The sequence below is a fragment of the Macaca mulatta genome, chromosome X (assembly GCF_049350105.2).
Source record: "Macaca mulatta isolate MMU2019108-1 chromosome X, T2T-MMU8v2.0, whole genome shotgun sequence".
In the NCBI taxonomy this organism is placed as follows: domain Eukaryota; kingdom Metazoa; phylum Chordata; class Mammalia; order Primates; family Cercopithecidae; genus Macaca; species Macaca mulatta.
Window position 1 is genome coordinate 160,043,932 of NC_133426.1, and position 26,553 is coordinate 160,070,484.

Sequence of the window (26,553 nt, forward strand, 5' to 3'; positions counted from 1 at the left end):
TTCAACCAAGTACAAAGGCAGCTTGCTTTATTCTCAAGATGCAGGGGGAAGGGGTGGTGCAGCCTGTCTGCCTCCAATCTGGGGCTCTCCAAGCCTGAGGGGCACCCCCAGGCAGCCTAGTTCACACGTGCAAATCCTCAGGAGGCTGGGGGCCTCTCCTTCCCAGTCAGCCCACCACCTTACTGGGGTCCAGGTTGCGGATCGCCACCAAGTCCTCTCCAGGCCGCATGGCCCAAGGTCTTCCACTGCTGCTCACGGGGCTTGGCTTCTAGACCCCTTCTAAGCACCTTCTTCAGTTCATTCAGAAGAGAAGCCCCTGCTCCAGATGGTGTGGGGCGCAGAACGGGCTCTGTGACTTCTTGGTGGACACCCTGCAAGACCCCTCCGTTCCTGCAGTCTTGCTCTCTCTCTCAGTCACTGGGGAAACAGGTGCCCCCCAAAAGCTCCCCGTTCCCACACCTCAGAGTGGAAGCCACCAGAACAGCTGCTTCCCATTCCTCCCACCTTTCCCTCCCCTTCCCTCCCGTCCATCCCCAGCCCTCCCTCCCGGTCTTCCTCCCCAACTCCCTTCCCAGCCATCAGTGGAGTGGGGAGTTCCACCTCTGCCAGGCTGCCTGAAGGAGCTGCCAGCCCCCAGGTCAGGTCCACAAAACAAAACAACTATTGGCAAGCACAGAAAGGGAGAAAAACCACAAAAATCGGGGCGCCTTTGTCTACAAATAACTGCAGCGGGGAGAGGCCGAGCTCAGCAGCGAAGCCGGACACTCTCTTGTACTCCTTTCAGCTCAGCTTCCCTGTCTGCAAGTACACGGGTCGGGTGGAGAGATCACTGGGTGTGTGTGTGCGTGCACGTGCAAGCACACGCAAGAGCATGGGGAATGGGAAATGCACACGCACAGCCGAAGGGGTGCCCATTACAGGTGTGCCCCCAATACTGGCCACTAGCGTGGTCACTTGACTTGGGCAGAAAGAAGAAAAGCGTCCCTTCTCCTCAGGGGCTTCTCTCTGCTAACAAAGCCCTGTGCGCACACCTAGACGGGGAGGTGTGTGCATGCACACAGCGAGCACGCGCGCACACACACACAATCTCTATAGGAGAGTGAGGGCCGGGGCCCCAGGGGGCTCCTTGGGCCTGGGCCGTGCACCCGCCCGGGCAGCTCACACAGTAGTGACCGAGAGGAGAGGGTTGTAGACCCGCTTGCCATCAGCCGAGCGTGCGCCATGGGCCAGCATCTCCTGGATGGTGATCCAGTTGTCCAGGATCTTCTTGTTCCGCTTCTTCATGGTTTTGCGGTGGCTCAGGGCAATGATGTTGAGCTCGGGCTTGCTGTCGCCATTCTGCTGCTCCCGCAGGCACTCCAGCCGGCTCTGCATCATGAACTCGCGCCGCTTCCGCTGTTCGCGGGCTCGGATCAGGTGCTGCTTCCGCTCCTCCTTGCTCCAGTAGCGGCCCATCTTCATCTCGCTCACTGCGTCGTCGTCGGTAGTCATACCGCTGCGCTCCTCCCGGATCTTCAGGGCACGGGCTTTCAGCAGCCGATCTCGCACGGGCCGCTTGGCCACATAGCGGGTTCCATCGCTGCGCACCTTCACCTTCCACTCCATGCGCGGTGCTTCAGTGGCCGCGGTCGCCACCCCACCCACCCGAGGGCCACCGGCCAAGCTCAGGGGACCGTGGCCCAGCTCCTCCAGGCCTCGCGTCGGGGCCAGCTGCACGCAGCTGTGGTAGTGCTCGCCCTCCTGGCCCTGGCCGCGGTGGCGCCGCGAGAGGTAAGGGCTGCCTTCGGGGCCCATGCGCTCCAGGGTCAACCCGGTCTTGGGATTGCGGCGGCCGCGCTCCTCCGCATGCTGCCTCCGGCCGGCCTCAGGATCCCGGGAGAGGGACCGGAACTTGGTGGGGCTCCCCGGTGGAGGAGCTGCCTTGGCGGGGGTGGCAACAGGGGGGCCGGGAGGGGTCCGGTTCAAGTTGGAGTTGCCGGCCGCCGCCCGCCGCAGGGGACTCTCAGGCAGGGGTTCCACGAGCAGCGGGGTGCTGCGGCAGCTCTCCCCAGTGTTGTAGGCGCTGGTGCTGTCCTTGTCCGACTTCTCAGGCAGCTCGGAGATGTCAGACAGCTCGTGCTTCTTGGGCTCGCTGGCCGCCAGGTCGTAGAGGCTCTCCTCCTCCAGCAGCCAGGCCTTCATGCAGCGCTCACGCAGCTGCTGCATCTTTTGCGCCCGCAGGATGTTGCGGCACTTGAATTCCAGGTGCCGTAGCTCCTCCTCCAGCATGGCCATCTCGTGGCCCAGGCTCTCGTTGCGGTTGACGTCCAGGGCACTGTTGCCTCCGGAGGCCCGGGGAAAGAGGAGGCCCAGCTGGTTGCCGTTCTCTAGGTGGCACTTGATCTCCAGGAGCTCGCGGTAGCGCTCATACTCCTCATCCGTGAGGCCCGGGACGTCGCCAGCTCCCAGCCCCGCCCCCTCGGCCAGCAGAGAGTCCATGCTGAAATGGAAGTCCCGGCTCTGCAAGGCGTCCCCTTGCAGGCCAAACTTGCGCAGGCTTCCCGGGGTGTTGGTGGAGCTCGGGGGTTCGTCCCCCAGCAGGTCGTGCTCAGAGCTCTCTTCGTTCCGGGTGCTCTCGTCAGTCCGGCCCACCCCGCTGTCCAGCTCCTGGCTGTTGCTCAGGCCTGGGCCTGCGTCGGGAGCCCCTTTCTCCTCTTCGTTTCGGAGCTACAGCAGAAAGGTAAGTACCGCTCAGTTAGGTCCCATGGACAGGGATGTCACGGGATGTCACAGGAGGATTGAAAGGGCTTCAGACCTGGTTCATTTTCCTGCCAAGCATTGGGAGACCCTGCACAGCCTCAGCGCCTTCCACCCAGTTCTTTCCTTCTTGCCCTCCCCACCAGCGCCCTTCTCCTTCCTCACCTGCTGGGCAGGGGGTGATTTCAGTTTATGAGCACGCAGCTCCCCCTCATTCTCAGAGCCAAAGTCATCCAGGAAGTCATCCCGGTCGCTGTCCTTCCACCGTTTCGCCAGCTGTGGAGACAGGCCCTGGTGTCCCCACAGCTTCAAGGACCTCCCCATATACCCTTCTTGTCTGCTCTGGGCCCCACACTTGGTTTGTTTCAGTGAAGTTCAACAACCTGGGGGGGAGGGTCCCAGCCCACTCAGCCTTCAGAGGCCAGAAGGGGAAACGGGCCTGAGAGACCCCTGCCCACTCGCCCTCCATCAACTCCAGGTTGTTGGCACATCTGTGCCCTAGTCACGGCCAGCAGCTTCCAAGACAGAAAGCCTGATGTCGTGGCCCTGGGTCGCCCTGCCAGGCACACACACCTGGCTCTCAGGTCGGGCCACCAGCAGGGAGATGTTGGTGTTCTCTTCCTGGCTCAGGATGGCCACCGCCTCTTCCCGGTTCTGGACGTCCACACCGTTAATCTGAGGCAGGCCAGGGTACAATCAACAAGGATGCTAGGGCTGGCCCTAGGGCAGACCCTGGGCGAGTGCAGGGAGCCCAAGCACTCTGGGCTCCGCTGGGCTAGGCTGGGGCTTGAGCTCCGGGAGGATGTAACTAAGTGGAGGGTACCAGGGAGAGGGTGGCCTGGCTCTTGCAAGAACCAATGTGTGCTCAGGACAGCATGGAGTGGAGCAGAGGGAGGGGTCTGGAGGTTTCAGAGCAGCAGGGGCCCTGGATGCCAGCAAATCCCATAGGCACACGGGAGCCACTGGGGTGAGTGGGCAGGAGAGAGATGAGACTCAGCCTGGGTTTGGGACATGGCAGGCTGCTGGGCCTCAGGCTTGGCTCTTAGTGGGAGAGAGCTAGGGACTGGCTAAAGAGAGGTAGCTGGGCCGACAGGTACAGCGGGGCCTTGGGCCAGGCCTGCAGCCTGCCAGTGCTCACCTGGATGATGCGGTCTCCCTCACGGATCCGGCCGTCTTTGGCTGCAATGCTGTTGGGATTTACCTGCAGGACACACACATCTTGGGGACTTGGTGCCTAACATGCCCTTTCAGTAGAAGGGAGCAGGCTCACCTCAGGGGCCTCCAAAGCAAGCTGAAGGCTCTCTGGCTCCCCTTCCAGCCCCGAGTCCCAGAAAGCAGGGGCAGAGGCTGTGGAGTAGTCGCCTCTCCCTGCCCCTGCCCCTGGCACTCCTAGGCTCCTCTGCATGGAAGCCTGTGCTTTTGGTCAGCCCTGGGCATTGGTGGGAAGTAGGACATTGTCCATCTGGAAGGGTGGCTTTAGTGGGATGCTGCTAGTAGGGAGGGGAGCGAGGGGCCATCCCCCTCCTGGGGATACACAGACATCTGCCCAAGATGGGTTCAGGAGAAGACTAGAAAGCAACCCTGTTGCTCGTTCTCAGGCCCATCTGCTGTCCCACCCGGACACAGGCCTCTTTCTGCAGATGACTGCCTCAGTGGACAGTGGCTGAAGCCGTCGACCATCCTCGCCTCACCACGCAGTACCCTAGCTGTGATGCCCTGTCTCTGCTAGCTGGGACCTCACGGGCAGCCTGTGAGCCATGGGCAGGCCACATGGAGGGGCCTCGGGGCTGGGGCATACCCGTCTGCATACCTCTCCGACATAAATGCCCAGGTCCTCCTCGTCGTCCGTGCGGTAGCAAACCATCAGGCCCAGCTTGTCCCGGTGGCTACTTTTATACAGCTCCACTTCCTGCCACGAGGGGTCCGGGAGGAAGCAGAGGAAGAAAGCCCCAGAAATGCGTGAGTGAGGGAGCAGGCAGCACAGCCCAGCCCCTCAACCCGCAGCCCCTCAGCTTCCTCTGGGACCCCTGAGCTCAGTTTCCAGTCCCCGCTTTGAGGGTCTCTCTTACCATCCCACGTGGCGCATGTACTCAGTGGTCTCCCTCCCAGGAAATGCGCGAGGCACACACACAGGCACAGGACACAGAAGACAGACATGCATGGGACGTGGACTCACCAACATGGACGGAACATGTAACCTCACCCGCACCCTCCCTGACTCAGCCAGACACGTGCCGGAAGGGCCACAGGGTCAGGCCTGGGCAGGAAGGCACGCAGGCGTCGGGGCGGCTGCCACAGCTGGCTGCGGGCCCTAGCCTGGCCACCCGGCTCACCTCATACTCCAGCTCGTCCAAGCGGTCTGCCTCCTGCGGGCCGCCCTCCATAAATTCCGCTGGGTCATAATACTCATGGCTGATGGGGGGGCTGCCCAGGAGAAGGTGGGGGTCAGACCGGCTGGCTGTCCTCTCACACCTCAGCCCCAGCTCCCAGGCAGGCCAATCCCAGCGTGCCTGGCACGGAGACCTGCTCTGCTTGTGCTCTCAAGGGTGGGTGGCCTAGCTGCCTCCTGCAGAGCTCCTTCCTGGGCAACATGCAGCCATGCAAAGACCGGGGACACTTCTCGCACCTGAGTGTGCGGCATCCACACGGAGGACCTGCACATGCCTAGCTCGCCCGTCCCGCAGACCAGACTCCTCCAACCACACCAGCTGGCAGGGACTGACTTCTCCAATCTCTAGGTGCCCACCCACCCGCCCAGTACTGGCCCCACTCATGCAACGCCCCCAGGAGTTATCCAGGCCCCGGAGGACTTCTGCAGAGCAGAGGGAGGCCCACCCTACCTCCAGGGGCTGCCTTCCTGGCCCCAAAACTAAGATTGGCTGTTCATGGCCCTGTGGCCTACCTCCCCACAGCCCGAGCTAAGATTAGCAGAATGAGGCAGCGCTCACGCGGTCATGAGCCACCAGGCCTGGATGAAAGGCCCTTCTTCCGGTCAGGCCAAAGAAAGAAGCCGAAGAGATGGAGGAAATTCAGAGCAGGTAGAGGAATGAGACAGACAAGGGATGCAAGAAGATTCAAGGAGTGATGCTTGTGAGGCAGCAGAGGAGAGAGGATGGAGGAGTAGGAGCTGAGGCCCTCAACCCTGGCACTTCCGGCAGCGTCGTCCCGGACAGGAGGGTCCTCCCTCGGCCCTGGGGGTAGATACAACGGGGCACCTTCTGGAGCCCGGCCCAAGGCTAGAGGCCTGGAGGTTTTGGAGCCCTCGGATACCACGGTCAGCTCTGGAGGCCGAGGGGCCTGCTTCCTGCCCAAGAGGGTGGTGTGCAGATGGCCACCCCAGGTGGCCTGCCCTCTCTGGAGGCAGGGCCCGGGGCCCTCCTGAGGGCGACTCACAGCTCAGAGAGGACGTACGGCTCCAGGATGACCATGGGCGGGGTGGGCGGACGCAGCTTGCCCAGCGCCATGATATGCTCGAAGGTGATGTCGGTCTGAGTGCCACTGTCCACCAGCTGCAGGTCATGACAGGAGCTGTCCCCCCGGAGGCGGGGGCTGCGTCTCAGCACCTGGATCACCAGGGGCTCCTTGGAGGAGCGCAGGGCCTGCAGAGTTTGCTCCTGAGACAGCTTGGAGAGCTCCTTCCCGTTCACCTACGGCAGAGACACGCCTCTGTGAGAACCCTCAAGGGCCCACTCCTCCCCTGTGAGGTCAAGGCAGAGGCCCTAGCTGGCAGGACCTGGGCTGACAACCAGCACCCTAATCCACTCAAGCAAGGAATCTGCTCTCTGTCTGCAGCCCTGGCTACCTTTGGTGCCCCCGTTCCCAGGCAAGCCCCACTGCTCAGCCTTCATCCCACTGAAGGCCAGCTGGGGATCGCCAAGTCACACCAAGGGCTGGGGGACCCAGCCTCTGTGCACTGGGTCTGGAGGCTGTGATACCACCCTACAACGTCCTCCAGACTCTGCTTGAGCTCTCCTGGTCTCTCCCCATCCGGACCCGCTTCTTTCTAGGGCAGCACTAAGGCCAGAGCTAGCATGAAGAAGATCCCATTGAGTTCCTTAGCACTGACTGGACCATAACAGCCAACACTCAGTGAGCATCTGTGTTGTGCTCATTCAACATCAAGCAAGAGGATGACCTTGACTCTTCAGATGAGCTGAGTCTCTCAACAAATGTCTACTCACTAGGGAGGGCCAGGGTCAGGTTAGGGGACAAGTAGGAAGATGCCTAAAGATATGGTGTTGTATCCTCACAGCGGCAACTGACTTGCCCAAGAGAAAAGGCTTTGACATACAAGAAACCCCCGGAACTGCAAAGTAGCCTAAAAGAGGTGCCAGGAAAGTGGTCCTTATAAAGCCACCACTGGGCCGGGCACGATGGCTCACGCCTGTAATCCCAGCACTTTGGGAGGCTGATCACAAGGTCAGGAGATTGAGATCATCCTGACTAAAACGGTGAAACCCCGTCTTTGCTAAAAATACAAAAAAATTAGCCGGGCGTGGTGGTGGACGCCTGTAGTCCCAGCTACTCGGGAGGCTGAGGCAGGAGAATGGCATGAACCCAGGAGGCGGAGCTTGCAGTGAGCGGAGATTGTACCACTGCACCCCAGCTTGCGTGACAGAGCGAGACTCCGTCTCCAAAAAAAAAAAAAAAAGCCACCACTGTTTTTTGGGCACGTGCCATGTGCTACATTCTGGGAAAGACCCCTGATGTGGGTCCCCCACAAAATCCTAATCCCCAACAACCTTGAGGGAGATGCCATTATTGCAGATGAGGAAACCGCGTCAGCAAGCTCAGCAAGGTGGTGGCGCTGAGTCAAGGTCATGAGCCAGGACAGGCTGCCCGGTGGCCAGAAGGAGGGGTCAGGGAGGAGGCGGCCATCGAGGGCCAGGGCCCAAGGTGGAAGCGGGACCTGAGCAGCTCTGTGGGATGCTGTGGGGGTGAAGGAAGGACGATGGAGGGGAGCAGAAGGAAGCCCATTATGTACAGCGCAGCTGGTGAGGCAAGGAGTGCCCACAAGGTCGAAGGCTGCTTCCACAGCACCCTGGGACAGTATGCTGCAACCTTCAAGTCCTCCTTGGGGAAGGGAGGCAAGTAGAGAAGGGATGAATGACTAAGGACCAAGAAGGACTGAACAGACTCCACCAGAATTCAGGGCACGTGCCACAGGGCCAGCAAGGGTCAGCAGGAAGCACTTCCAGGAGGAGGCAGCTCTCGAGGCAGGTGTGCAGGGTCTCCTCATGGGCCCAGTGGCTTGTGGAAGGGCTGTTCTGGGCCCGGGGAGGCTACACACTAGCATTGTGCCCAAATGGCTATGCCCCACAGGTGAGCGTGGGGACAGGTAAGGGAGCGCACATGGCCGGCCATGCACGCCTCCGCGGGAGGCAGAGAAGGCTTCTGGAGCAGGGGCAGCTGGCCTCCATCAGGCAAAGGGAGCAGGGCCAAGAAAAGACACGGGGAGGTTGGTTTGCAGTTGGAAGCAAAGCCCCCAGTCAGCACGGAGAGGACCCAGAGTCCACCCAGGGATGGAGCAGGCTGGGAGCTTGTGCCAGATGAGAGGGCAGAAGGGCCCTGGGCGTGGGTAGAGGTGGCTGCGGCTGCACAGAGTCCTCTGCTTTTCCGAGTTGTGCGAATATTAGCAAGTTTACAAGAACTCTCTGTCCTGCATTCTCAGGGCAGCACCTCCCTCCCCGGGTTTCTCACAGAGGTATCAATTCCGACGGCAAAATCTTGTCTTAGTGCCTGCAACACAGTAGAACCACCGCTGTAGGAGTCTTTTCAGGAAGACAGATATCACAGGAGAGCCCAGCTTGTCCTCAGAACCCCTGTGGCCTCAGCAGTGGCTCCTGCGTTACCTTTTTTCGACTTATGTCCTTGTAGATAATCATTGAAGTTTTCTATGTCTCCCTTCTCCCCCAAATTTTTCATATTCTGAAAAGAGCTTGTTGTCAAAATCAGTTTTGTCTGATTGTAAAAGAAACACATGTTCATTTTTTGTTTTTTGGGGCTTTTTTTTTTTTTTTTTTTGAGATGGAGTCTTGCTGTGTTGCCCAGGCTGAGGTGCAGTGGCACGATCTTGGCTCACTGCAACCTCCACCTCCTGGGCTCAAGCAATTATCCTGTCTCAGCCTCCCAAGTAGCTGGGACTACAGGTGTGTGCCACCACGCCCAGCTATTTTTTTTTTTTAGACAGTCTTGCTCAGTCATCCAGGCTGCAGTGCAGTGGCACAATCTTGGCTCACTGCAACCTGTCTCCTGGGTTCAGGTGATTCTCCTGCCTCAGCCTCCCCAATAGCTAGGATTACAGGCACCCACCACCACACCTGGATAATTTTTGTATTTTTAGTAGAGATGGGGTTTCACTATGTTGGCCAGGATGGTCTCGAACTCCTGACCTCAAGTAATCCTCCTGCCTCAGCCTCCCAAAGTGCTGGGATTACAGGCATGAGCCACCGCACCCGGCCATGCGGCCTATTTCCTTCCAGTCTGTTTTCTATTTGTGCCATTTTGCAGCTGCAGGCCCCTTAAGGTCCATCCACACCAGTGGACCATCATGTTCATCATCACATCACTAAGGCTGGCTTTGATTTTTTATTATAAAGAATGTGGCAAAGACACATTTCGGGGTGCATTTTGCACATTTTTCATACTTAAATCTTTGTGTAACCAGTAGTTGTCAAAGTGGATAAAATTTCTTGAGGTGCAATTTCTGGATCAAAGACTATAAAGGAAACAGCTTTCAGCTAAGAAGGTATTTGTTGGAAGACCATAAGAATGTCAGTCAGGACAGGGCTCGCTGTGCTTGGTGGAGAGGCTGCAGTGAGAAAGGCAGGATGGAAGAGGGTGGGCGGCAGCAGAGTGTGGGTTCAGGAAGGCTGTAGACAAAGGGACATGACGGAATGGCCTCAACACTCTCAGCAGCAGTGACTAGAGCCAACTGAAGCTGGGAAATTTGGGAGCCAGTTGTCAAACACAGCCATTATTGATATTGTAACTGTAGAAATGTACAGGTAACTGAATGATATTAACAACAAAGTCAATAAATCCTCGGAACACATCACTGTCTAATTATCTTACTACACTTTTCTGTCATCTGTGCTCTTGGGGTTATTCACATCTGGCGTGGGAGGTGGGAATACTCTGATGGTGTGTGCATTCCCCCCAACTCCAAGCTCAGTGACATCGCAGTGGTGGCTTGAAATCGGCTATAGTGGCAGCATTTACACCAAGGAAATCGGCAAATGCTCCAAATCAGGGCTTTTTGTCTGGGAACATTTACCAGCTTACCACTGCCCTTGAGGAGAAGCCAAAACACAAGCAGAAGGGCTCGGAGCTGTCCTCAGGGTTTCTTCCTGAACTCCCGGGGCAGGACAGCAAGCAGGCAGCGGGATGCTCAGGTGACAGAGATGACAGAGAACGCAGGAATGCCTTTCTCCCTGGAATCATTACCCAGCAGCAGTGTTGCTATGGAAACTGAGGAGCGCTTGCTGGGCGGGCTGGTGGAGGCTGGGATGTCAAGAGGGGGATGGGCGCATGCACAGCCTCAGCACCTCAGATCAACAGCAATCAGAGTGATCGCCTGTGACAGCCAGGCAAGTCTTTGGGGGGAAGCCACTGGCTCTTGAAGCCTTCTCTCTCTCTCTCTCTCTCTCTCTCTTCCTCATCAGGTCATGCTGGACCCCCAAGGAAGAAATGAGCTCCTCTCTGGGGAGGGGCTAAGGGCTGCCAACAAGGTGGGACAATATGGGGCCATGAGCATAGAGGTACAGGGCCAGGCACATGGTAAGGAGCCACATTGTGGCCCTTCTGATAACAGCAGCTCTTCCAGTTCTGCTCAGAGCCCTGCCCCCGCCACCCCCAACCATCCTGACGTAGCACACTGGTAAAGCCACCCCTGTAATGCCCCAACTTTCAGATTGCCTACTCGACCACTCCAGTCTCTAAAAGGCACAAACACTCAACATGGCCAACCCCAGGCTTGCTTCCCGCCAGACTCTCGCTCCTGCCCCACCTGCAAACATTTCCATACCCTGGGAGCTCGCCCCACCAAGACAGAAGACCTAGTCCAAGCCCTGGCCAAGCAATTCCAATTGGATCAAAGACCTACAGTGACAAAGCAAAACAAGAGAACAATATCTTTACGGTGTGGGATAGAGATGAAATTCTCAATATTTCAAATGGGCAAGCAATAATGGAAGAGATGTAAAACTTCTAGATGACAAAAGACACCCTAAATGCAGTATAAAGGCGGGCTCAGAGAGCCTTACAATGCACGGACCTCATAATGGGTTTTCCAGAATATGCAAATAATTCCTACAAAACAAGAAGAAAACACAGACACAAACAACTCAAGAAGAACATGGGCAAAGGATATCAACAGGTGCTCAGGGCAAAGGGGACCCACCAGCAAGCACCTGGAGCCATGAGATAGGAGGAGACGCCCTTCAGAACCGCCACCAGGAGGACCAGGAGGATGTGGGCATGAAGGCCACAGCGGCCAAACACCGGGGACAGCCCAAAGGTCTGCCAGCGGTCAAACAAACAATTCCTGGCATTCTGTATGTGCGGTTAATGGAGGCGCACATGCTTATTCATAGTATGTACTTGGTGGAAAACATGGCAGAGAGGCAAGCAAAGGAAGGGCGTCGGGGACGGGTGGGCACAGTCGGCTTCAATCTGCCTTTAATACCTTCTTCAAGGAAAAACGCTCAGGCCAACAGGGCCCACATCAAGACTGGGTGCCAGTGCTGGTGCTAAGTAACGCTAGATGATGCCCCATACTTCTCCAGATGCTACAGCAAGTCCAGGAGGCCTCAAGGTACCCAGGCCGGAGCTCAGCCTTTTATGTGTGATTGTCTAATTACCTCCCTTTCGTTAGACTACAAACCCCAAGAGAGCTTCACCCTGAGTTCTACTTCCATCCCAACTCCTGGCAGTTTGCTAAAGACAAAAGTTTAATGTTTCTTGGCTGAATTAAAATTTTATATATTTCCATAATTTATTGAATATATATTAATGACCTGTAATTTATCTGATCTATCTTTTAAAAAACAATAATAAGAAATGGGAGGCCGGGCGCGGTGGCTCAAGCCGGTAATCCCAGCACTTTGGGAGGCCGAGACGGTCAGATCACGAGGTCAGGAGATCGAGACCATCCTAGCTAACATGGTGAAACCTCGTCTCTACTAAAAAATACAAAAAACAAAAAACAAACAAAAAAAAAACAAAACTAGCTGGGCGAGGTGGCGGGCGCCTGTAGTCCCAGCTACTCGGGAGGCTGAGGCAGGAGAATGGCGTGAACCCAGGAGGCGGAGCTTGCAGTGAGCTGAGATCTGGCCACTGCACTCCAGCCTGGGCGACACAGCGAGACTCCGTCTCAAAAAAAAAAAAAAAAAAGAAGAAACAAGGTTTCACCATGTTGCCCAGGCTAGTCTCTAACTCCTAGGCTCAAGCCATCTGCTTAGTCCTCCCAAAGTGTTGGGATTACAGGCATGACCCAGCCCCTGGGTCTGATGTACCCAGACTCTACTAAAAATACAAAAATTGCCCGGCGCGGAGTCTCACGCATGTAATCCCAGCACATTGGGAGGCCAAGGCAGGCAGATCACCTGAGGTCAGGAGTTCGAGACCAGTCTGGCCAACAGAGTGAAACCTCGTCTCAACTGAAAATACAAAAATTAGCCAGGCATGGTGGTGCACGCCTGTAACCTCAGCTACTTGAGAGACTGACGCAGGAGAATCACTTGAACCTGGGAGGTGGAGGCTGCAGTGAGCTGAGATTGCACCACTGAACTCCAGCCTGGGCAACAGAGTGAGACTCCATCCACCCCCCATTCCCCCCCAAAAAAGTCTCCTTCATCAAGTGCAAGCCTCCCTCCTTTGGAACAATCCAGAAGAAATCCACTTTGCTTCTAGTATGTGGAGAGTGGGGATTGTTGACTGAGCTCATTATCACAAAACTCTCACTATTGAATGTTTCCTTCATTGAGAGCAACCTCCCTCCTTTGGAACAATCCAGAAGAAACTCACTTTATCTTGCAACGCTTCGCGTACCTGAAGCCCACTCGAATGCCCCTTGTCCCCCCTCGTCCGGGTTCCCAGCGACTCTCATCTTCTCCAGTGCTCCTGTGCCATCCTGACCACATGCTGGGCATCATGCTTCCCCTAAGCGAGGCCACCCTGTGGCAGTTAACCCTGTTGATTGGGTAGTGAGCTGGCAGCCAAGCAAACCCTCAAAGCCTGTTCACAAAGACCCCTCCTCCATCCCATGCTAGCGCGATAGATTTTGTCGCCATTTCCTTTCAAATAACACTGAGGAGGCAGAGGAGCACAAAGATGAAAATACAAGTCCCTGGTACTCCGCTGCCCCAGGGAGTGCAGCAGCCTGTGAGCACAACAAGGCTCAGCCAGGAGCTTGATGTGCCCTATGGCGACTCTTCAGCATACAGATCTATTTCCTTCCTGATTTGTTGGAGGAGCTCACCTGGGGAGTGAATGTAGACAAGAACAGGAGAGGCCCAAGGAGAGTCCTGGGGCACCCTGACATTGAGCTGGCTGGGGAGAGAGACTAGGAAGTCCCGGGAGGGAAGTTGAGGAGCAGCTCGATGCACTGGGTCGGAGCCCGGGAGAGGAGGGCGGAAAGTGTGACCTCTGGATTTGCTAAAAGGTGGGAGGGGGCCGGGTGGGGAAGCTCGACCTGCATCGACACAGCCTTCTGGAGCTTTTTGCAGAGAAGGAGCAGGGGCAGCTCGGGCAGAGGAGCTCTCGTTTGGGTTTTCAGGGACATCAGAGCGGCAGCTGAGTACCAATGAAAGAGCAATTCGCAAGGCCAGGGAAAATGCTGGCACCACTTTCCCCGCATGAGGGGGACATGCGGGCAGGGGAGTGGGACACAGGGACAGGGGAGGGGGCAACACGGGGCAGGCGAGGCAGGCATCACGCGAAGTCGGCCCCACGGGCAGTCGCTGTGGGGTGACGATCTCCCGCAAGGCAAGGGACTGGCGGGCCTTAGGGGAGGCGCGAAGCGGGGCGCCCAGGGTGGAGAGGGCGGGGCCCCAGGCGCGCTCGCCCCACCCCGAGCCCGGAGCCGCAGACAAAGAGCGCGCCGCAACGGCGGGGTGGCTGCGGCCGCGGGAGCAGGGCGGACCACACTCGTCCCTGCGCCGCCACGCTGGTGGCTGGACTAGCAGGACTCCTGCCCGCCGGCCCCGCCACCTCCGTCGGAGGCTGAGCTCTGTTTCCGGGCCCTGCCCCAGGCACCCTCCCGCATCCAGCGGTGGCAGGCCCACAGCCGGGTGGGGCGCGACACCCTCTTGCTGATCAGGAATCTCTGGGAAGCGGAGAAGAGAGACCGGAGAGACTAAGAAAACAGTTGTGGCCTGGGAGACTCGCAATCCCGAGTGCTTGTCACACGGCGCCTGCGACCCCTTTCACTCTCACTGGTAACGCGCGGGATGGGAAGTGAAGCCACATCACTTCCAGGGGCCCCCGTGGCTGCCACGTTCGGACTCCCCTTACCCTACAGATGTAGAGTAGGAAACAGGCTGGGGAAGGACAGAGACAGGAAGTTATCCTCTGCCCCGGGCCGAGCTCTGACCTACCTGCTGGCTCTCAGCTCTGCCGTCTGGACTATCCAGGACACCTTGGAAGCAGTTGTGACTGTAGCTTCCGGGCCAAGTCAGGCATCAGGGGGATCTTCCAACGGGGAGAGCATCGGAGGAGAAAGGAGGAGCCGCAAGCTCACTACATTCACCTACTCAGTGGCCCAGCAAAGTCCCCATTCATGTTTCCCCAGCTCGGGATTTTGAAAATTGCCCGCCCACAAGCATGTGGGAACATCTGCAGATTCCCCACACCTGCTCTCCGGGTTTCTACACACACATTTGCAGAAGCATTTGAAAGCAAGATGCCACCAGTCCCATTCTCCGTGGAACCACAACACCCTTGGCACGGAATTCCGCACTCATACAATGGGCCAGCCTCACATCTCCCCAACTGTCCCACTAACACCCTTACAGCTTTTTTAAAAAATCTAAGATTTGAGGCTGGGCACAATGGCTCATGCCTGTACATCCCAGCACTTTGGGAGGCCGAGGCGGGCAGATCACAAGGTCAGGAGTTCAAGACCAGCCTGGCAAATTTGGTGAAACCCTGTCTCTACTAAAAATACAAAAATTAGCCAGGTGTGGTGGCTTGCACCTGTAGTCCCAGCTACTCAGGAGGCTGAGGCAGGAGAACCACTTGAATCATGGAGGCAGAGGAGGTTGCAGTGAGCCGAGATTGTGCCACTGCACTCCAGCCTGGGTGACAGAGCAAGACTCCGTCTCAGAGAAAAAAAAAAAAAAAAAGGCGGGGCATGGTGGTGCGGTGCAGCCTGTAGTCCCAGCTACTTGGGAGGCTGAGGCAGGAAAATCAATTGAACCCGGGAAGCAGAGGTAGAAGTGAGCTGAGATCACACCATCACACTCCAGCCTGAGCGACACAGAGAGACTCCATCACAAAAACAAAACAAACAAACAAAAAATCTAGGATTCAATCAAGAAGCACACATACTACATTCGGTTGTTAGGTCTCTAGTTATTATGTCTCCTCTCTAATCTAGAAAATATATATATATATATGTATATTTACTTTAATGAGAATGACTTCTTGGAAGAGACCAATCCTTATAGAATGTGCCAGAGTATGAATTTGCCTGATTCATTCCCGCGGTGAGATTCAGGATGAGCATTTTGAAAAGAGCACCTTGCAGGAGAAGCTGTATGTCTCCTCCCCAGCCCCGCATCTGGCGGCTGGCAGGGTCAGGCTGCCCCACTGTTGAGGAGGCTGTTTGATCACATGGCCCAGGTGGCGGCTGCCAGATCTCTCGCCTGTAAAGACGCAGTTTCCCTTCCTGATTCACAGGTAATTTGGGGTAATATTTGGAGACTTTGTGAATATTCTGTCCCCAACAACCTTACATCTAATGATTTTGGCATCCAGTGATGATCTTTGCCTGAATTAATTACTGCACTGGTGGCTGCAAAATGTCTCCACCGATGTGTAAGAATTCTAAAAGGGACAAAGAGGTGACAGGCCCGACAAGTAGCATGGCTGCCCACGCTCCCAACTGTGGCCGCCTGGGCAAGCCACACCACCCCCCTCCATAACTCTGTGTCCGCCCTTTCTGCCTGGGGACAGAAGAGAGAGAAACATGGGAGGGCTTCATCTCAAAGGCCTTTGAGCAGTTAGTAGGGGGAAGGGGCGTCTGGGTGTCCATGAGAGACATGTATACTGGTAGGGGTGCTGGTGACAGGGAAGGAGGGTTAGTTAGCTGCACATGGCAGGGAAGAACAAGTTATGTCCTGTAAAGACCCCACATAGGCAACAACCCCTGGAAGTTCTGATTTAATAGGTGTGGGGTGAGGCCTCACCCTCTTATTTGTTAAAAAACAAAACAAAACAAAACAAAAACAGCTCACTTCGCCATCCATGTTAGTGTGGTTTGGGGCTACCACGGACGTACTCCCGGTCCCTACCCAAGGCCCTAGCTACCCACAGCCAGTGGGTTCCACATCACCTGGGAGCTTGTGAGAAGTGCAGAATCGGCCGGGCGCGGTGGCTCAAGCCTGTAATCCCAGCACTTTGGGAGGCCGAGATGGGCGGATCACGAGGTCAGGAGATCGAGACCATCCTGGCTAACACGGTGAAACTCCGTCTCTACTAAAAAATACAAAAAACTAGCCGGGCGCGGTTGTGGGCGCCTGTAGTCCCAGCTACTCGGGAGGCTGAGGCAGGAGAATGGCGTGAACCCGGGAGGCGGAGCTTGCAGTGAGCTGAGATCCGGCCACCGCACTCCAGCCTGGGCGGCAGAGCCAGACTCAGTCTCAAAAAAAAAAAAAAAAAAAAAAGTGAGAAGTGCAGAATCCCAGGCCCCATGCTGGTGGCTCAGTCAGAAAGTGCACTTTAACAAGGACTTCCGGTGGAGGGTGGCGCTGTACTGACTCAGAGCACACCCTGGAGGAACCAGGACAGACCTCAGGGAAGGCCTTCTGCACGAAGCAAGCATCTTTCCTTCCTCTCACTTCCCCTTCTCTCCCCGAATCCCAGGGTCTGTTGAAGTCTCATCAATCCACCTGGCCCCCACCTTTCTGGGAGAGTGATGGCCTCTCAGACACCTCTGTAGTCCTGGCTCAGAAGCAGAAAGGAGGCCGGGTGCGGTGGCTCACGCCTGTAATCCCAGCACTTTGGGAGGCCAAGGCAGGCGGATCACTAGAGGTCAGGAGTTTGAGACCAGCCTGGCCAACATGGTGAAACCTTGTCTCTACTAAAAACACAAAAAGTAGCCAGGCGTGGTGGCAGGTGCCTGTAATCCCAGCTACTCGGGAAGCTGAGGCGGAATTGCTTGAACCCAGGAGGCGGAGGCTGCAATGAGCCGAGATCACGACACTGCACTCTAGCCTGGGTGACAGAGCCAGACTCTGTCTCAAAAAAAAAAAAAAAAAAAAGATAGGAAAGAGGAGTGTCCCACACCTTGCACAGGAAAAGCCAACCACTTCCGGAAGCCATTATCAAGATCAACCTTCAGGTACATGTTCACAGCTTTCCAGGCACGTGGCCCAGCAACTAAACTCATCCTCCCACCCACCTCAGGCTAACCTGACTGGCTAAGGGCACAGTTCACATCTAGCAACAATCAAAGCAATGTTCCCTCTGCAGCGTTTCTCATTTCCAATGCTCCAAGCAGCCATGAGGACAGGCAGAATGCACTGAAAGGGAGGACATCTTGTCCAGTCCCAGGCTGCTCAGCCTCGCCTAACTCCTGGGCAAAATGACCATATATGCCTCCGCTTTGTTCTCTGTCCATCTGTTTTCTTTCTTTCTCTCTCTCTCTCTCTCCCTCTCTTTCTTTCTTTCTTTTTTTTTTTTTCCAGACACAGTGTGGCTCCATTGCCCAGGCTGGAGTGCAGTGATGCAATCATGGCTCACAGCAGCCTCCAACTCCTGGGTTCAAGCAGTCCTCCTGCCTCAGACTCCCCAGTAGCTGGGATTAGAGGTGCAAGCTACTACGCCTGAGCAATTTTTTATTTTTGTAGAGATGAGGTCTCAATATGTTGCCCAGGCTGTCCTAACTAATATTATACTATGTCACACTTCTTCAAAACTTGGAGGTCCCTTTCCTGAGAGAAATTCTCAGCATAATACCGGACATTCTTCTGTCACTGGGCATTAACTGTGACATACCCAGATGTAAGGCCTTCTCCATGTAACTTCCTTTTTCATTATTTTTATTTTATTTATTTATTTATTTATTTATTTATTTATTTGAGACAGGGTCTCGCTGTGTCACCCAGGCTGGAGTGAGTGGCTTGATCTTGGCTCATGCAACCTCCACCTGCTGGGTTCAAGCAATTCTCCTGCCTCAGCCTCCCGAGTAGCTGGGACTACAGGCGCATGCCACCATGCCCGGCTAATTTTTTGTATTTTGGTTTTTTTTTTTTTTTTTTTTGAGATGGAGTTTCGAGCCCAGGCTGGAGTGCAATGGCATGATCTCAGCTCACTGCAACCTCTACCTCCTCCCAGGTTCAAGCAATTCTCCTGCCTCAGCCTCCCGAGTAGCTGGGATCACAGGCATGCGCCATCATGCCCGGCTAATTTTGTATTTTTAGTAGAGACGGGGTTTCTCTATGTTGGTCAGGCTGGTCTCGAACTGCTGACCTGAGGTGATCCACCCGCCTCGGCCTCCCAAAGTGCTGGGATTACAGGCATGAGCCACTATGCCCGGTTAATTTTTTGTATTTTTAGTAGAGATGGGGTTTCACCATGCTGGCCAGGCTGGTCTCCAACTCCTGACCTCATGACCCACCCACCTCGGCCTCCCAAAGTGTTGGGATTACATGTGAGCCACGGCGCCCGGCCAATTTGCACTTCTTAATGACCAACTGAATGGCCTGGGGGCAGCAATTCCCCCCTCCACCCAGTGAGATCCCGTGGGACACATCATCTGTTTTCCTTGTCACAATGGCCTTCGGAGGCCTGCACTCTTTTCACTGCCATTTCACAGGTGAGGAAACCAAGTCACTGAGCCAGTGGACCATGCAGCGACTTGCCCCTGGCCACACAACTGGCAGTTGGTGACTGCCTCCATTCCTATCTCTACGCTGCACTGCCTTCTCTGGCAGGGCCCCTGAAGTAGAAGGAAGGAAGGGACGCCTTTCTCCCCGGGATGCGTGCATGTGGCCATGGAGTTCCTGTTCTAAAGCTTTGGTGAGGTTTGTCACTGGGTGGTAACCTGCACATCTTCAGTGTGCAGAGGGCAGGTGTTCATATGTCATACATGAACCTGGGGAACCGTGACCACCGTCAGGACAGTGGCCATTTCTATCTTCCCCAAAAGTGTCCTCGTGCCCCTCTGCCCATCCCCGCAACCACAAATCTTTTCTCTGGCACTATCGAATTTCATTTCAGCGGACTGGACAGTCCTCAGGAACCCCGAGGTGAGAGGGGAAAGGGCATTCTACAATCTTGGAACAACGATACAGAGCAGGATGACCTGGTCCGGAAGGTGGCAGTCAGAATTCAGTGTCCGGCCCTCTGTTCTTCCACTCCACAAGGACTTTCTCAGAGCCTGCTGCTTCCCCAGGCAGCTTCTGTGGCAGAACCAGCTGACTGAGAGACCAGCTTTCCCTGGAAGGATGGAGGCCAGCGTGGGTATGCTGGCACCATCTGGTGCTGGTGGGGTGGGTAGGCAGACTGCCCGTGTCAGATCCAAATCCCTGCTCACGGGAAGCCCCTGTGCAAGCGGGAGGGAGTCAGAGAAGCCACCTTGCTCGGTGGGTGGGAGAGCAGCTTGGAGGAAGATGTCGCTGAAGAGGGGACACTGGCTGCCACCCTTGCTCCTGCACTCAAGCAGTACTTTCTCCCCCCCACAGTTGCCTACGTGTTGGTGATGGTCTCCCTCTTATTAAAAGGGGAGCCTAGGGCCAGGTGTGGTGGCTCACTCCTATAATCCCAGCACTTTGGGAGGCCGGTACGGGTGGATCACCTGGGGTCGAGAGTTCAAGACCAGCCTGACCAACATGGAGAAACCCTGTCTCTACTAAAAATACAAAATTAGCCAGGCATGGTGGCGCATGCTTGTAATTCCAGCTACTCGGGAGGCTGAGGCAGGAGAATCGCTTGAACCCTGGAGGTGGAGGTTTCAGTGAGCCCAGAACATGCCATTGCACTCCAGCCTGGGCAACAAGAGCGAAACTCTGTCTCAAAAAATAAAAAGTCGGGGGGAGACTGGGGGAGGGGGCAAGGCCCTGTCTGCAGTGAATGCCCTGCACCCAGGATGGCTGCCAGCACCATGGGGGCTCACATGTAGGTGCTTTAGGCAAGAATGCCCAGGAGACCACCAGAAGGGCTGGCCAGGTGTCCTTTGGCCTCCCCCGATGTGGACGGAGGGAAGACAGGTGGTCCTGACCCACTCCCCTTGTAAAGCCTGAGTAGGATGGGCGGGAGGCCAGTCCCAAGCACCAGGGATTTATCCCCTGACCATCTCCGGCGTGCCCGGATGCTAGCAAGCACATCATGGTGTCAGAGAGGGAGTGCCAAGGCCGAGAGACAAGTTCAGCAGAGTGTGGACCATGATGAGATATACGACAAGGGGGCCCGGTGGCAGTGGAGGGACATGGGCTGCAGAAAAGGCTCGGGAGCTGAGGACATGTTGCTTCCTGTCTTCCATTCTGGGCAACCGGCCTGCTTCCTTTTCCTAGCTCAACACGCAGTAATCCCCCATTTTCAGGGGAGGTCCCAGATTTTTCCGAACTAGGAGGACATGATTGGAATATAGGAATGGGGCTGAGGTTCCGACATGACACACGAAAGTGCCTGTGACGGCCCACATCCGTGGAATAAAGGAACCATGTGGTCATCTCACTAGCCACAGAAGCAGCACTGCACAATCCAACATCTCTCATGATAGAAACAAATTAGGAATAGAATGGGAACTTCCTTACACTGATAAAGGACAGCTATGAAAAAGCCACAGCTAACTTTATACTCCCTAGTGAAAGACTGGAGGCTTCTTTACCTCTAAGATAAGGAACAAGGAAAAGACACTTCACCGGCACTTCTATTCAACATTGTACTAGAGACTCTAGCCACAGCAAATTAACAAGAAAAAGAAATCGAAGGGTCGGGCACAGTGGCAATCCCAGCACTTTGGGAGGCCGAGGCGGGCAGCATTACTCGAGGCCAGGAATTCGAGACTGGCCTGGCCAACATGGCAAAATCTCGTCTCTACTAAAAATACAAAAATTAGCTGGGCGTGGTAGTGAGTGCCTGTAATCCCAGCTACATGGGAAGCTGAGGCAGGAGAATCACTTGAACCCAGGAGACGGAGGTTGCAGTGAGCCGAGATCACACCACTGCACTCCAGTCTGGGCGATAGAGTGAGACTGTCTCAAAAAAAAAAAAAAAAAGAGAAATCGAAGGCATCCAGATTGGGAAGGAAGAAGAAAAACGATTTCTATTTGCCAATGACATGATCCTAATATGCAGATAATCCTGAGGACTCTGCTAAACAAATGATACTTAATAAACAATTTTAGTAAGGTTGCAAGATATAGGATCAATGTATAAAAATCAATTTTTTTTTGAGACAGAGTCCTGCCCCTGTCACCCAGGCTGGAGTGCAGTGGTGCGATCTCAGCTCACTGCAACCTCTGCCTCTGGGGTTCACACGATTCTCTTGGCTCAGTCTCCTAAGTAGCTGGGATTATAGGCACACACCACCATGCCCCGTTAAATTTTTTTGTATTTTTAGTAGAGACGGGGTTCCACTATGTTGGCCAGGCTGGTCTTGAACTCCTGACGTCAGGTGAGCCACCCGCCTTGGTCTCCCAAAATGCTGGGATTACAGGCGTGAGCCAACACGCTCGGCCAATCAATTGTATTTCTATACAGCAGCAATGAGAAGGCTGAAAGTGAAATTAAGAAAACAATTCCATTTACGATAGCATCATAAAGAAAATACTCATGAATAAACTTAACAAAAGTGCAAAACATCATTTAAATTAAAGACCTAAATAAATGGAAAACATACCCCATGCTCATGAACAATAATCCCCAATTGATCCACAAATTTGATGCAATCTGTATCAAAATGCCAGCTGGCTTCTTTCCAGAAATTAACCTGATCCTGAAATTAATATGGAAATTTGAGGGACTTAGAGTAGACAAAACAGTCTTGAAAAAGACATACAAAGTTGGAGGACTCTCATTTCTTTATTTCAAAACTTGCTACAAAACTGCAGTAATGAAAGCAGTGTGGCGCTGGCTTAAGGACAGACATTTTTCTAAAGAAGATACACAAATGGCCAACAAGCACAAGAAAAGATGCTCAACATCATTTAGCTAACAGGAAGTGCAAATCAAAATCACAATGAGATACCACTTCACACCCAGCAGGACAGCCATAACAAAAACCCAGAAAATAACAACTGTTGGCAAGGATACAGAGAAATTGGAACCCTTATATGTTGCTGGTGGGAATGTAAACTTGTTCCAGCCACTGTGGAAAGCAGTTCAATGGCTACAGGCAAATACTCCAAAGAATTAAAAGCAAGGATTCAAACAGATACAAGTAGACCAGGGTGCCGGGCGCGGTGGCTCAAGCCTGTAATCCCAGCACTTTGGGAGGCCGAGACGGGCGGATCACGAGGTCAATAGATGGAGACCATCCTGGCTAACACCGTGAAACCCCGTCTCTACTAAAAAATACAAAAAAACTAGCCGGGCGAGGTGGCGGGCGCTTGTAGTCCCAGCTACTCCGGAGGCTGAGGCAGGAGAATGGCGTAAACCCGGGAGGCAGAGCTTGCAGTGAGCTAAGATTCTACACAGCCCAAGGGGGTTGGAAGCACCCCAAATGCCCATCAACTGACGAATGGATAAATATTATGTTGTACATCACAAAATGAAATATTATTTGGAAATAAAAAGAAATTGACTACTGATACATGGATGAACCTTGAAAACATTATGATTAATGAAAGCCAGACACAAAAGGTCAGTTTCTATGAAATGTTTAGAATAAACAAATCCATAGAGACAGGAAGTAGACTGGTGGGTGCCAGGGGCTAGGAAGTTTGTAGGAGAAATGGAGGTGTGACCGCTAATGAGTGCAGGGTTTCTTCTGGGGTGATGTAAATGTTCTGGAATTACTGGTGTGGGTTGCACAACTTTGTGAATATACTAAAAACCAGTGAGTTGTACACTTCGAAAGGGTAAGTTGTACGGTAGGAGAATTATAGCTCAATACAGCTGTAATTTTGGAAGTGCTGTGAGTCATTGGCAGAAAATGGCTTGGAACACAACGCTAGGCTAGAGACTTGGGGGTTCCTAGCCTGGGGGTCCCAGGCCTCTGTGGATTGTATATGGAAGGCGCTGCAGATGCACTTGTGCTTTTTTCTGAAAATCAGACCCATGAAGTGTCTCACCCTGATAAGGTGCAGAGGCCCAAGGGGGTGCAGATGAGGTTATTCAGGGGAGACAGGGAGAAGTGTCGCCTGAAGATGGGGGAGCACCCGTGTTTAAGCTGGCCGGGAGGCAGGCACGGGGTCCCAGAAGCTGACCAGTCTTTTGGAACAAAAGCGCCTTCTCCTCTGAAGAGGCTGGGACCTGTGATTCGTCCACCTCCAGAAGCGCAGTCCCCTGGGACAGCTCATGGCCTGCACTGCTTTCCGTATCCACTTTTTTCAGTCCTCTTGTTTTCTCTTAGCTGTAAAGGATAGTTCTCCTCCTAAAATCCCGGCTCTGATTGGGCCAAGGAGGAATGTAGAAAGTGAAAGTTTGCAGCCAAACTTCCACGGGAGTTTTCCAAGGGAGCCCAGCAGGAAAGCGCACAGAGGGTGCATGCGGTAGTGGCCCTCCTCCTGGCGGGTCTCCTTGGAGAGGGCAAGTCCATTCTATGAGGGAGAGCTTAGGGCGCAGAGCAAGGAGGGCCCAGCCAGGTTCACCTCCCTGAAGGCAGGCCCAGCCCGACCTGCTGAGGCCTTCCCGGAGGGCTGTGGGGAGCCCCAAGGGCTACCGGTGTCTTTCCATGGCTCATTTCAGGCCTGGGGTGCAGCTCGGGTCGCTCTCCCCTATCCACGCGTCCCCACGAGGTTGGCCTTAAATGAAGAGCGACACCAATCCTTCTCCAGGAAAGTCAAGACGGCCCCGGAGGAATCGCTTGGAGAAATCGCTTGCCGTTTGATGGAATAACTCCCGAAAAGGAAGCAGTAGGATGGGATCCAGAGTCCCCGTCAACTAACCATCCCAGCCCCGGAATCCAACACGGATTCCACAGGACGCCCTTTCGGTCGCATTCCTATCCCGCTAGGGGGCTGGCAATGGCCACACAAGGTTTCCAAACAGCGGGAACAAGAGATGAGGAGTGGCAGCCAGGAACTGAGAGGGAAGAAGGCGGAGGACAGCGAACGGGAGAAGCCGAGGACCCCGCGCACCCCCGAAGAAGGGCCGGGGAGAGGGGACCCGGAGTTCCGCCAGGCTGAGGCAAGATTTGCGTCCCCGCCCTGCCCCTCCGCTCCCGCACAAGGTGGCCAGAAGAGCTCGGCTCACAGCGTGAAGTCAGTCCCCGGATTCCTAGGAATTCTTCCCCGCGCCCCGCCCCGCCTCCCCTCACCCCCACAGTCGTCGCCGATCCCTGCACGGGTTCCCCCACGTTCTCCCAAGCCAACACCCTTCTTTGCAAAGCACTTGATTCCTTCCCAGTCCAGACCAATAAACCCGGGAGCTGAATCCAGGCCACTAAACGCATACCTGTCTGAGCCCTGTCTGCTCCTGGGTGCCTTGACATTGACCTCCCGCCACTTAGCCCTAGGGGGTCTCAGCCCACAGCATCCGGGACATTTCTCTAGACAGTTTGCAGGGTGCACACAGAAAGTACACAAATGCGGGGCCGGGGGAGCCTCCGCGCACACAGAGACGGGGCACAGGAACGCACTCACGTAGTCACGCCACGCACAGGCAAGAAGCCCCATTTCGGGCCGCGGGGCTGGGCTCCAGGTCCGAGCTCGGGGCCCCGCGTCTCATTCCCTCCCTGCGGGGCCTTCCTGGTCCACGCCCCCCAAAGCCGGGTCAAGCACTGCCACCCGCAGAGAGCCCAACCCGCTGATCCCGGCGGTGCCCACTCACCCGAGACGCCCAAGGCCCAGGAGCCCAACGTTCGGGCAGGGCCAGGCGGGAGTGGGTGTCCGGGTGGGCACGCAGCCCCCGGCCGGACTTGGACCGCGCCCGGGGACGCCCACGCACTCCTACGCTCCAGGCCCGCCGGGATCGAGATTCGGCGCCCCCCCGCACGGCGGGAGCCTGGCTCCATCCCCCGCCCTGGGTTCTGCGGGGAGAGCGTGTGCGGGGAACTGCGCTCGTTGCTATGCAACCTCCATCCCGCGCCCGCCGCACCGCGCCTCCCGGGACGGAAGCGCGCCCCACCCGGGCCAACCCCAACTTCCCACCCCACCCGTGGCTGGTTTCCACGGAGCGACAACACTCAACAGCCCCAGGATGGGAGGGTGCGGACGGCACATTACCTTTTCCTCCTCAAGCCCTCCCGCTCTCCCACGCCCGCCGCTCCGCCGCTCCGGGCCTCCCCACTGGCCCGCTCCTTCCCGCGGAGGGCCGCGCCCCCGCCGCAGCGCTGGCAGCCCTACCTGCAGCATCACTTTGTACTGCTCCTCCGGTTTCTGGACCACGCACATATTACATCCCATGGTGCTGGCCGGCGAGAGGAGGCGGAGGGTGGGAACGGGAAGACGCCTTTCACTGGCCCGGGCGCGGGACCTCGGGTCCCGGGCCAGGGCCGGGGGCCATACCCTGGCGCGGGGGGCGGGCCGCCTAGCGGGGGAGGGGGGCACGCCCCCGAGGTGGGGGCAGCGGCTCGCCCCTCAGGTTAACTCTTCGCTGGCCGAGGCCAGGCGCGGGCATGCTCCCTCGCACCCGGCCAGGAGAAAAAGGGCAGCGGGGGATGGGCGGGCGCGCCGGGCGTTGCCAGGCTACGGCCCCCCAGGGAGCGCGGGGTCGCGCCGGGCCGCCAGGGGCAGTCAGGGGCCGTCAGGGGCCGTGGGCCGCGCGCCTCCCCGCCCGCGGGGCCCGCCGCTGCCGCTGCCGCCTCCGGCTCCTGCCCATGGCCGCCAGCCCTGAGAGCCCGGCCCTCGCGCTCGGCGCCGCGGCCCGGCCCGCGACAGGGGGGCAGCGGCGCGGCGGCGGCGGCCCCCGCCCGCGGCCAGGCCAGCGCCCGCGCTCCCGCCTCGCCCGGCCGCGCTCTCGGCGCTCCCGGCGCCCGCTCTTCGTCCAGCAGCCGCCGGCAGTCTCCAGCTCCTGCCTGGGACGACGGGCACGCGCGCGCGCCCACGGCGGCGGGGGAGGGGCGCGGGCACGGGGCGCACGCGCGCCGGGAGGGGCGGGGAGGGGAGCGGGGCCTGCTGCGGGAGGGAGCGGCGGGGGTGCAGGAGCGGGCGCGGGAAGCCGGGGGCGGGCTCTCGACGGAAGCGGGCGGGAGTCCTAGGCACTCCACGACACCCGGCGTCCGGTCCTGAGGGGCAAGCACCCGGCGCGTTGTCTGCGCGATGCCGCTCTGGGAGAGAGGGGTCCTACCAAGAGGAGCAGTCTCCTGGGTTCCCCAGAGAGAGTCCGCGATTTCAGCCGCTCTCCCCGTCCTGGACGCAGCAGCCCTCACGCCTCTGCTTCTTTCTGGGGCTTCTTAAATGACTGCATCCCTCCTTCAACTCAGCCATTCCTTGCTGTCTTTGAAACGGACACCTTTGTTTAAAACAAGAAAGAAAGAAAGAGAGAAAG

The 26,553-nt window shown here is 56.3% G+C and overlaps 1 protein-coding gene across 10 annotated transcripts; it reads right to left on the bottom strand.

Annotated features, from left to right (window-relative positions):
* PDZD4 (PDZ domain containing 4) lies at positions 1 to 26,087 on the bottom strand. Of its 10 annotated transcripts, XM_077988840.1 has the most exons (10): positions 25,970 to 26,087; positions 25,719 to 25,854; positions 25,410 to 25,593; positions 6,148 to 6,383; positions 5,070 to 5,160; positions 4,547 to 4,645; positions 3,875 to 3,937; positions 3,310 to 3,411; positions 2,902 to 3,012; positions 1 to 2,706 (listed from the first exon to the last, which is right to left on the bottom strand). In XM_077988840.1, the coding sequence occupies exons 3-10, from the start codon at positions 25,467 to 25,469 to the stop codon at positions 1,159 to 1,161; spliced, it is 2,310 nt and encodes a 769-aa protein (XP_077844966.1). In that variant the 5' UTR covers positions 25,470 to 25,593; positions 25,719 to 25,854; positions 25,970 to 26,087; the 3' UTR covers positions 1 to 1,158. The 10 variants fall into 10 exon arrangements, with proteins under 10 accessions (XP_077844966.1, XP_077844967.1, XP_077844973.1 ...); XM_077988841.1 differs by having other exon boundaries at positions 25,719 to 26,071; XM_077988847.1 differs by lacking the exons at positions 5,070 to 5,160; positions 6,148 to 6,383.
* Positions 26,088 to 26,553: the final 466 nt, after the last annotated feature.